Source organism: Hylobates moloch, unplaced genomic scaffold (assembly GCF_009828535.3).
Source record: "Hylobates moloch isolate HMO894 unplaced genomic scaffold, HMol_V3 SCAFFOLD_10, whole genome shotgun sequence".
Taxonomy (NCBI): Eukaryota; Metazoa; Chordata; class Mammalia; order Primates; family Hylobatidae; genus Hylobates; species Hylobates moloch.
This window is the reverse complement of record NW_026652285.1, coordinates 25,373,449-25,384,419: the sequence shown is the minus strand read 5'-3', so window position 1 is coordinate 25,384,419 and position 10,971 is coordinate 25,373,449. Positions and strand designations below refer to the sequence as shown.

Here is a 10,971-nt window from a genome sequence, read left to right as displayed (position 1 = left end):
GGAGCTGGGATTTGAGCTCATGATTCCCTGATCCTTTCACCCCAGAGACTGACTCAGTGGCCTGGCTGTGAAAGATAGGATGGGAGAGAGTCACCCACTGTCTTAGGGTGAAGTCCCCAGAGCAGACCTGGAACAGGGTTTAGGAACAAGTATAGTCGCCCTCCGTATCCTCGGGCTCTGCATCCGTGGACTTAACCAACCACAGATAGAAAATATTTGGGGGAGGCCGGGTGCAGTGGCTCATGCCTGTAATCCTAGCACTTTGGGAGGCCGAGGCGGGTGGATCACTTGAGGTCAGGAGTTTGATACCAGCCTGGCCAACATGGTGAAACCCCGTCTCCACTAAAAATACAAAAATTAGCTGGGCGTGGTGGTGGGCGCCTGTAATCCCAGCTACTTGGGAGGCTGAGGCAGGAGGATCACTTGAACCCAGGAGGCAGAGGTTGCAGTGAGCGGAGATCATGCCACTGCACTCCAGTCTGGGTAACAACAGAACGAGACTCCATCTGAAAACACGAGAAAATATCTGGGGGAGGCCAGGCGTGGTGGCTCATGCCTGTAATCCCAGCACTTTGGGAGGCTGAAGTGGGTGGATCACTTGAGGTCAGGAGTTCGAGACCAGCCTGGTCAACATGGTGAAACCCTGTCTCTACTAAAAATACAAAAAAAATTAGCCAGGCATGGTGGCGGGCCCCTGTAATCCCAGCTACTTGCGAGGCTGAGGTGAGAAGATCACTTGAGCTTGGAAGGCAGAGGTTGCAGTGAGCTGAGGTTGCACCACTGCACTCCAACCTGGGTGACAGAGTAAGACCTGTCTCAAAAGAAAATGATGGACAAATGAGACATGGGGGAAATTGCCAGCTTTGATAAAGCTTTGAAGGAAATGAAGATGCAGGAGAACACCTTGTGGACCAGAGACTGCTGAGCAGGAGAAGCAGTGAAATTTCCTAAAATCTGGAGGATTCCCTGCCCTTGTTATCTTCAAGCCCCCAGTGGTGATGTGGAAGAAAAGCAACCTGCAAGGTGGATGCAAGCCACAAGCTGCTCTGTGAACCTGGGCACCTCGCACCGATGCCACCGGCCTGTGGGTCTCTGAGGGGACCCGCAAATGGGACTGCCAAATTCTCTGGTTTTCTCTAGGATATTATAGAAAATTGTTTATATGAATAGTAAAAATAAAACACACTTTGTGGCCCCCCCTGCCAAAAGAATATCATTGAGAAGGCTATTGCTGTGGCTAACCAGGTCTCAGTCCTGCTGGGAACTCTGGGGGACAGTAGAATATATCTCAGAGTAGCCTGGGCGAGGTGGCTCACACCTGTAATCTCAGCACATTGGGAGGGTGAGGCAGGTGGATCACCTGAGGTCAGGAGTTCGAGACCAGCCTGACCAATGGAGAAACCCCATCTCTACTAAAGGTACAAAATTAGCCGGGCGTGGTGGCACACATGCCTGTAATCCCAGCTACTCGGGAGGCTGAGGCAGGAGAATAGCTTGAACCCAGGAGGTGGAGGTTGCGGTGAGCCGAGATTGCACCATTGCACCCCAGCCTGGGCAATAAGAGTGGAACTCTGTCTCAAGGAAAAAAAAATATATGTATATCTCAGAGTTATCCCACCCCTTGGGTTGGGGAGCTGGGGTATTTAACTGTCATCTGACACTGAGAGATGCTTCTGGAGGCATTTAACTGCCCTGCACTTGGCCCTGAGGGAAACTGGAATGTGTTACCTCCAAATACGCCACTTTGGCATAGGGACTATTTTGAGCTGAAGGCAATTGAGAAGAAGCAGATACAAGAAGATCTCCCTGCCCTCCTATTTGCATAAAAACAGGGCATACATTTTCAACTGTGTCCATCTACCAGGAAGGATGAAAGTTAAATCTCTGGGCTGGGCACGGTGGCTCATGCCTGTAATCCTAACACTTTGGGAGGCCAAGGTGGGCAGATCACCTGAGGTCGGGAGTTCGAGACCAGCCTGAGCAACATGGAGAAACCCTGTCTCTACTAAAAATACAAAATTAGCCGAGTGTGGTGGCACATGCCTGTAATCCCAGCTACTTGGGAGGCTGAGGCAAAAGAATCACTTGAACCTGGGAGATGGAGGTTGCAGTGAGCCGAGATTGCCCCATTGCACTCCAGCCTGGGCAACAAGAGCGAAACTCTGTGTCAAAAAAAAAAAAAAAAAAAAAGCTGGGCGCGGTGGCTCACGCCTGTAATCCCAGCACTTTGGGAGGCCGAGGCGGGTGGATCACGAGGTCAGGAGATGGAGACCATCCTGGCTAACATGGTGAAACCCCGCCTTTCCTAAAAATACAAAAAATTAGCCGGGCTTGGTGGTGGGCGCCTGTAATCCCAGCTATTTGGGATGCTGAGGCAGGAGAATGGCGTGAACCTGGGAGGCAGAGCTTGTAGTGAGCCAAGATTGTGCCACTGCACTCCAGCCTGGGCAACAGAGTGAGACTCCATCTCCAAAAAAAAAAAAGTTAAATATCTGGAGACAACTTTATTTTTTATTATTTTTTTGGTTTCCATAATTTGGACTTATTTTATTGATACTCAGTGAATAAAATGTTGATTTTTGATGCATTACAATACACTTTTTGGTAGTGGTTGCACAATGTTGATTGTTTATTTATTTACTAAATACTGCAATCTCCAAATTGCCTTTTTTTTTTTTTTTTTTGAGACACAGTCTCGCCCTGTCTCCCAGGCTGGAGTGCAATGGCATGATCTCAGCTCACTGCAACCTCTGCCTCCCGGGCTCAAGCAATTCTCCTGTCTCAGCCTCCTGAGTAGCTGGGATTACAGGTGCACAACACCATGCCCAGCTAATTTTTGTATTTTTAGTAGAGACAGGGTTTCACCATATTGGTCAGGCTGGTCTCGAACTCCTGATCTCAGGTGATCCGCCTGCCTCGGCTTCCCAAAGTGCTGGGATTACAGACGTGAGCCACCGCGCCTGGCCAAATTGCCAATTTTTACATGGTATTTCTGGCAATGATGGTGGCTTCTCTCTTTGAATACATAAAATGGTCCATTCAATCCATGGTTTTCATATTCCTTTGTTATTCTATCTACTGCTTTAAAATACATTCAGCCTGGGTGCGGCGGCTTACACCCAGAATCCTAGCACTTTGGGAGGCCGAGGCGGGTGGATCATGGGGTCAGGAGTTTAAGACCAGCCTGGCCAACATGCTGAAACCCCATCTCTACTAAAAATTACAAAAGTTAGCCTGGCATGGTGGTGCCCGCCTATAATCCCAGCTACTTGGGAGGCTGAGGCAGGAGAATCGCTTGAACCTGGGAGGTGGAGGTTGCAGTGAGCTGAGATGGCACTACTGCACTCCAGCCTGGGTGATAGAGCAAAACTCTATCTCAAAAAAATAAAATACATTCAAATAAAAAAAAAAGTTACTTGCAATGAGTGCACACTTACAACAACGAGGAGAGCTGAGAACATAATTAACCAATACTCTTGTGTTCACAGAATAAATAGTCTGAAACTGTGGGACTGAAGCTTGTTCCTCATAGACTTTCTCAAAGTATCCTTGGTGGACGTAAGGTTACCCTCACTCAACGGAAGGACACATCTTCTGCTCTGGTGGGAGGACACAGATTGACAATTTCATTTACATAGGATGTTTTCCTTCCATAATGTCTGGAACAAGTCAGAGACAACTTTAGACTCCTTTCAGCCTGGAGTGGCACCAGTGCAATCTACATAACAAACTTGACTCACTAGCCTTTATTTACCATTCGTTTTCCATATAGCTGCTTTCCCATGCACGGTTAGCCACCCTTGGAAGTCCAACCTAGGCTGGAGCTTGGGGGCCTGGACCTCAGCCCTCTTCTGGGACAGGCGGTAGGAACCCCAGCCCTTGTTCTGCAGCTGGCACAAGAGCTGTGACTGCTGGATATGGGTCACATGGCAGCCCAGGGGGCAGGAGAAGCCGGGGGAGGCCCACTGGCTACCAGACCCAGCCCTGAGAGGGGACAGGGCTCAGCTCCCACGGGCAGAAAGCTGTTTCCCACACACAGTTAGCCACCCTTGGAAGTCTAAAAACTGCTGTCCTTTATCTTGCCTACAAATGTATCATTCTTTGTTGAAGATGCTCTGTGAGCCTGAATTCTCCCATCTGAGTACTAACCAGGCCCCACCGTGCTTAGTTTCCAAGATCAGGGCGCGTTCAGGGTGGGATGGCCGTAGACAGTGTGAGCCTGAATTCTAAGCTACCTCTCTGAGTTACTCATCTCTGGGTACTCTGTGTGTTAAATGTGTGATACACATGTTAATAAACTTGTTTGCTTTTCTCTTGTAATCTGTCTTTTATTACAGAGCCCCAGCCACGGACCTAAGATGGGTAAAAAAAAAACACTTTCCCTCCCCTACAGCCCTCAGGTGGAGGGTAGCTCAAGGTAATGGTTTCAGCAGGCACAAGAACAATGATGGAATGGGGTGAGACACCAGCAATGTCTGCACCAGCCACTCATGGGCAATTATTTACAAATATTTATTGGGTTCCTCCTATTCTTGCCACCGGGGATACAGAAGGGAGGAGGGACTTGTCACGCTCCCAGTTTCCTGTTTCACCAGAGAGGCAGACAATAAACTGGCAAACAAAACAACTACAGATTGTGAAATGTGTTCTAAAGAAAATATTCTGCTATTGTGAGACAAAGCAACAAACATTAAGAAGCCGTGTTTGCTCCTTTCTGCTTGTCGGCATAGTTTCACAAAGCCCCTGACTCTGTGACTACAGACAGACGTGCAGCCCTCTGGAAAGATGCTTTGCAGACAGCACAGTAGAGAGCCTGAGGCCCCCCCATGTCTCTTGGCTGAGTCACTACGTTTCTTTTCTTCTTCTTCTTTTTTTTTTTTTTCTTTGAGAGAGGGTCTTGCTCTTGTTGCCCAGGCTGGAGTGCCGTGGCACGATCTCAGCTCACTGCAACCTCTGCCTCCCGGGTTCAGGCAATTCTCCTGCCTCAGCCTCCCGAGTAGCTGGGACTACAGGCACATGCCTGGCTGATTTTTGTGTTTTTAGTAGAGCAGGGGTTTCACCTTGTTGGCCAGGCTGGTCTCGAACACCTGACCTAAAGTGATCCACCCTCCTTGACCTCCCAAAGTGCTGGGATTACAGACGTGAGCCACCGCGCCTGGCTTGAGTCTTCACATTTCTTAAAAGAGAAACGATCCTAGTCCTTGGCTTTTCCGACATAGAACATTTCCAAGATGACATCTGACGAGGTTAGTGATGATGCCTGTGTGATCTAGGACCCAAACCTTGCTGTGATTCTGCTGTCATGTAATTGTGAGCAAGTCTGATGGGATTTTGCACATACGGAACCTCCACCTTCAGCCCCCAGCTGTATATAAGCAGTGGGCTGAAACATTGTGCCAGAGCCTGCTCCTGGGCTGGAGGCTTCAATCTATAGTCCTTGGTAGGACTTCTGAATACAACTAGCATTCATTCTTTCAAAAGCTTGATTTTTTTCTCTTTTATTTGACCCTGTGGTAGAGAATAACTGGGTCTGTGTGTGAAGGGTGAGGAGCAGAAAGGATAGGTCTCTCAGAAAGAGGCATTTCACCCAAGAGCTAAGGAGGAAAGGGGAGCCCACCATATTCGTGCCTGGGGAAGAGCGTTGCAGGCACAGGGAACGGCAAGGTCGGAGGCCCTGAGCAAGAGAGAACATGGCATGTCTGTGTAAGGGAAAGGACCGAGAGGACAAAGAGAAGGAAGCCACGTGGCGCACAGTGGGAGGAGACCCTCGGGGCTAGCTTTCAGGGCCGTGGCAGGGAGTTCAGGTTGTATTCTAAGTGCATTGGGAAACATTGCAAGATTAAAACTGAGAGTGACATGGTTTATCTTTCAAAAAGCTTACTGTGAGGCTGGGCACGGTGGCTCATGCCTGTAATCCCAGCACTTTGGGAGGCCGAGGCGGGCGGATCACGAGGTCAGGAGATCGAGACCATCCTGGCTAACACAGTGAAACCCCGTCTCTACTAAAAAAATACAAAAAATTAGCCGGGCGAGGTGGCGTGCGCCTGTAGTCCCAGCTACTCGGGAGGCTGAGGCAGAAGAATGGCGTGAACCCCGGGGGGCGGAGCTGCAGTGAGCCGAGATCCCACCATTGCACTCCAGCCTGGGCGACAGTGAGACTCTGTCTCAAAAAAAAAAAAGACCAGCCTGGCTAACATGGTGAAACCCTGTCCCCACTAAAAATACAAAAAGATTAGCCAGGTGTGGTGGTGGGCACCTGTAATCCCAGCTACTTGGGAGGCTGAGGCAGGAGAATCGCTTGAACCTAGGAGGCAGAGGTTGTAGTGAGCCGAGGTCTCATTATTGCACTCCAGCCTGGGCCACAAGAGCGAAACTCCGTCTCAAAAATAAAATAAAATAAAAATAAAAAAAATGTTACTCTGGCTATGAACCCTACCGTCTATTATCCCGCCCACACCTGTGGATTCTTGTTCAATGTGGGGCTCTGGGGGACCTAAGAAGAATCAGCCAGGGTCCCTGCCCCTAAGAGGCACTCAGCTCTTCTCCCTGCCACAACTTCACCCCCAAATGAGTCCCCCTCCTCTGCCCTACAGCACTGACACAGTCCATTGATCCACTGGAAACTAGTTTATTTTTGATTAGTTTTTCAGGGGACAGGGCTGGGGTGGAGCGGGAGGTGGCTGGGCTCTGAAGCTTGGTTCTAGGGTTGTTGGTTCTCATCCTCAGCACTGCGGCGACCGAAGTCCATCCATCCATAGGCTTCTTCTTCTTCCTCCAGCCATGGTGCCTGCTTCTTGGACGGGTCTGGGGAGGTGAGAGAGGCGAGAATGGGGGAAGGATGCCTACCTTCCAGGAACCGAAGTCAGGGCCAGTCTGGGGAGACCTTGGCCAAACCTGGCCGAGTGAGGCAAGCAGGGCAGTCAGCAGCTCCTACCTGCCACGAGGTGTGGGGGACCCTGGGGTCCCAGCTGCCTTCGGTGGTGAGAGGCTGGGCCCTGCTGGTCCAGCCAGGGTAGCTCCAGGTCCCTGTTGGCCCCTGTACCTAAGGGTGCATCTGGCTGCTGGGAGCGGGGCTTCCAAGAAGCTTCAGAGAAGGCGGCCAGAGCCAGTGCAAAGATCAGCGCATACACACACAGTCGCTGCATCTCGTCTGCAAAGGGGAGAAGGGACTAGCTTAAGGGTGAGGCTGTCCCCACACAGGCCCAGAGGCAGGGGACTGAACCACGTGGCTCCAGGCCTCTACCTGCTGATGAGTCTGCAATTCTTTTTTTCTTTTTTTTTTGAGACAGAGCTTCACTCTTGTTGCCCAGGCTAGAGTGCAGTGGCGGGATCTCGGTTCAGTGTAACTTCTGCCTCCTGGGTTCAAGTGATTCTCCTGCCTCAGCCTCCAGAATATCTGGGACTATAGGCACATGCCACCATGCCTGGCTAATTTTTGTAATTTTTAGTAGAGATGGGGTTTCACCATGTTGGCCAGGCTGGTCTCGAACTCCTGACCTCAGGTGATCCACCCGCCTCGGCCTCTCAAATGCCGGGATTACAGGTGTGAGCCACCGCACCCGCGTGAGTCTGCAGTTCTGTGTGGAGCTGTGAACTATTTCTTCAGTTCAGTTCTCCAGTTTCTGTGAGTTCCACAGCAGCCCCGAAGTCTTGTGTTTTTTTCTCTTTGCCTACCCAGATTACAGCCACTGCTTCTCTTGGAGAAAGTCAAATCCTAGGGCAATGGTTTCCCTCGGTTCTGTTCTGCAGAATTTGAGGCCATGTTAGTGGCTCTGTAGGTGTTTAAGTCATGTAATTTATTTATTTACTGAGGCAGGGTCTCACTCTGTCACCCAGGCTGCAGTGCGGTAGTGCAATCACTGCTCACTGTAGCCTCTACCTCCTGGGCTCAGGTGATCCTCCCACCTCAGCCTCCAGAAGAGCTGGGACTACAGGCTTGCACCACCATGTCCGGCTAATTTTTTTTGTATTTTTTGTAGAAACGGCGTTTCACCATGTTGCCCAAACTAATCTTGAACTCTTGGGCTCAAGCAATCCTCCCGCCTCAGCCTCCCAAAGTGCTGCGATTACAGATGTGAGCCACTGCGCTCGGCCCAAGACTTGTTATTTAAAGTGAACTTTTTAGGCCAGGCATGGTAATCCCAGCACTTTGGGAGGCTGAGAAGGATGGATCCCTTGAGCCCACGAGTTTGAGACCAGCCTCAGCAACATACCGACACCCCATCTCTACAAAAAATACAAAAATTAGCCAGGCATGGTGGCATGTACCTGTATTCCCAGCTACTTGGGAGGCTGAAGTGGGAGGATCGCTTGAGCCGGGGAGGTGGAGGTTGCAGTGAGCCAAGATTGCACCACTGTACTCCAGCCTGGGCGACAGAGTAAGACCTTGTCTCAAAAAAATAAAAACAAAAAGTGAAACTTTTAAATAGTAATACCAAAGGAACACAGACATCCAACTGTGTTACAGACCGCATGTTACCACTTTGGAGACTGCAGCACATTCAACCCTTGGCCAGCTCACACTGATTTTTGTGCAGCCCTGAGAGGAAAGGTTCTCCTGTCATTTTTGCTTAACTGAGGAATATCCTGTGATTATAATGAAGCAGTTAAGAAAAAATTAAGCTGTCACCATTAGCAATTATGTATCAGGGTGAATCAAGTTTGGGGAAAACATAATACAGAACTAAACTGGAATCTCAAACAAACATAAAATTCAAATGGTCATCTCTTCCCTGGACTCACTATTTTTGTATTCTTTTTGTCTCACTATTCTGATTGGCCTTATCATAAGGAAATGATAAAAATTTTCTCTTGTCAGAATACATTTGTATTAATAAAATACTGTACTGCTTTTAAGTTTTTCTTTTTTTTTTCTTTTTGTGAGACAGAATCTTGCTCTGTCTCCCAGGCTGGGATGCAGTGGCTGGCGTGATCCTGGCTCACTGCAGCCTCGACCTCTTGGGCTCAAGAGATCCTCCCACCTCAGCCTCCTGAGTAGTTGGGACTACAAGTGTACACTACTATGCCCGGCTAATTTTTTTTGTTTTTAGTTTTAGTAGAGACGAGTTCTCACTATGTTGCCCAGGCTGGTCTGGAACTCCTGAGCTCAAGCAATCTGCTTGCCTCAGCCTCCCAAAGTGTTGTGATCACAGGCATGAGCCACAGTGCCTGGCCATTAAGTTTTTCATAATGAGGTTTTCTGTTAGGTTTTCTTTGGAAGAAAAGAATTCTGCTGCTGACGAAATGTTTGAAAAATCAGTGATCTGGAGCTGTACTGTCAGATGCTAACCACATGTGTTGTTCAGTGTTGTAGCCACCAGCCACATGTGGCTCTTTATATTTAGATTAATTAAATTAAAAAATTACTGCCAGGTGCAGTGGCTCACACCTGTAATCCCAGCACTTTGGGAGGCTGAGGGGGTCGGATCACTTGAGGTCAGGAGTTTGTGACCAGCCTGGCCAACATGGTGAAACTCTGTCTCTACCAAAAATATAAAAAATTAGCCGGGTGTGGCCGGGCGCGGTGGCTCACGCTTGTAATCCCAGCACTTTGGGAGGCCGAGGCGGGCGGATCACGAGGTCAGGAGATCGAGACCACAGTGAAACCCCGTCTCTACTAAAAATACAAAAAATATTAGCTGGGCTTGGTGGCGGGCGGCTGTAGTCTCAGCTACTCGGAGAGGCTGAGTCAGGAGAATGGCGTGAACCCGGGAGGCGGAGCTTGCAGTGAGCCGAGATCGCGCCACTGCACTCTAGCCTGGGCGACAGAGCAAGACTCCGTCTCAAAAACAACAACAACAACAACAAAAAACTTCCTTACACTAACCCCATTTCAAGCACACACGTGGCTAGTGGCTACCATATTGAACAGTGCAGATGAAGACCATTTCCTGCATCATAGGACGTTCTTTTGGATGGCACTGGTCTAGGAAAGGGCTTGAAGTGGGATCCAGGAGCTGTGGATTCCTATCCCAGCCCTGCCTAATAATCCCTGTGACTTTGGGCAAGTCACATCTTGCCTCTGGGCCTCAGTTTTCTCATCTGAGAGAGAGGAGAAGATCCCCAGTCCTCCTCACCTCCCAGGGCTGGGAAAAGTGTGAAGGGAGAGGCTAAGGGCAGGGTCTCGGCTGCGGCAGAAGGGCAGGTGGAAGGCAAGGCTGGGAATACCAGGGTAGGTACTGGAGCCAAGACCTAGTTGCATCCTGGGATAAAGAAAGGGTCCCAGCTCTGGAGACCCCAAGGGGTGAGTCCCAGACTCTGGCCAGTGGCCTGGTACCTTGATGGGGGAGAGGACCTGTCAACCCACTTCCCAGCCTCTGCCCTCTCCTCCTGGGTTTTCTCACCTGCAGAGCTGGGAGGTGTGTGGTGTGGCGGCTGGGCCTGGTGCCTCTCAGGTCTCTGCTCTGCTTGGTGCTCCAGGCCTGCCTTATAAAGCCCTCAAGGTCCCTCCCAACCGTGCCCCCCCGCCTCACCCTGCCATATGAGTCCAGGCGAGAGGAATGGGGTGGGGCACAGGTACAGCCCATCACCCTGCCCCGCCTTGTCATTTAGTGTTGGTCAGTCATCCAGGATGTGGGGGAAGGACAGGGGAGTTGACCTTCATGGTGAGGGGCTGGAGCGGGGTGGCAGCAGCTCTCCAGCTCTACCTGAGGGGCAGGAACCAAGCTCCCTGGGTCAAGAGCAATGCTCCCCACCATATCCTGGGGGTCAGAGGCCTGGCACTCATCTCTCGAACTACATAGGGACCTTTGTGGGTGGTGGTAGGTGAGGGAGTGAACCTGATGGGCGTAGATTCAGGGAAAGTGGATTTCACCATCCACTGATGTTTGGTGAGTGTGTGAATGTGGGGTGATGTATTGATTCCCTGTCCCCTCCTCTGGACTCTGCAAACATAACATGTTACCAGGAGCAATGGGTTGTGGGCTGATGGCCCTGTTCTCTCCTTCTAGTGGCTCACATCCTGGTCACCTC

At 50.2% G+C, this 10,971-nt stretch overlaps 1 protein-coding gene across 1 annotated transcript; it reads right to left on the bottom strand.

The window, feature by feature from the left end:
* Window positions 1–6,612: 6,612 nt before the first annotated feature.
* On the bottom strand, window positions 6,613–10,400 carry GAST (gastrin). Its single transcript, XM_032163612.2, has 3 exons — window positions 10,344–10,400; window positions 6,935–7,150; window positions 6,613–6,804 (listed from the first exon to the last, which is right to left on the bottom strand). Exons 2-3 carry the CDS (start codon window positions 7,143–7,145, stop codon window positions 6,701–6,703), a joined length of 315 nt encoding a protein of 104 aa, XP_032019503.1. The 5' UTR covers window positions 7,146–7,150; window positions 10,344–10,400; the 3' UTR covers window positions 6,613–6,700.
* Window positions 10,401–10,971: the final 571 nt, after the last annotated feature.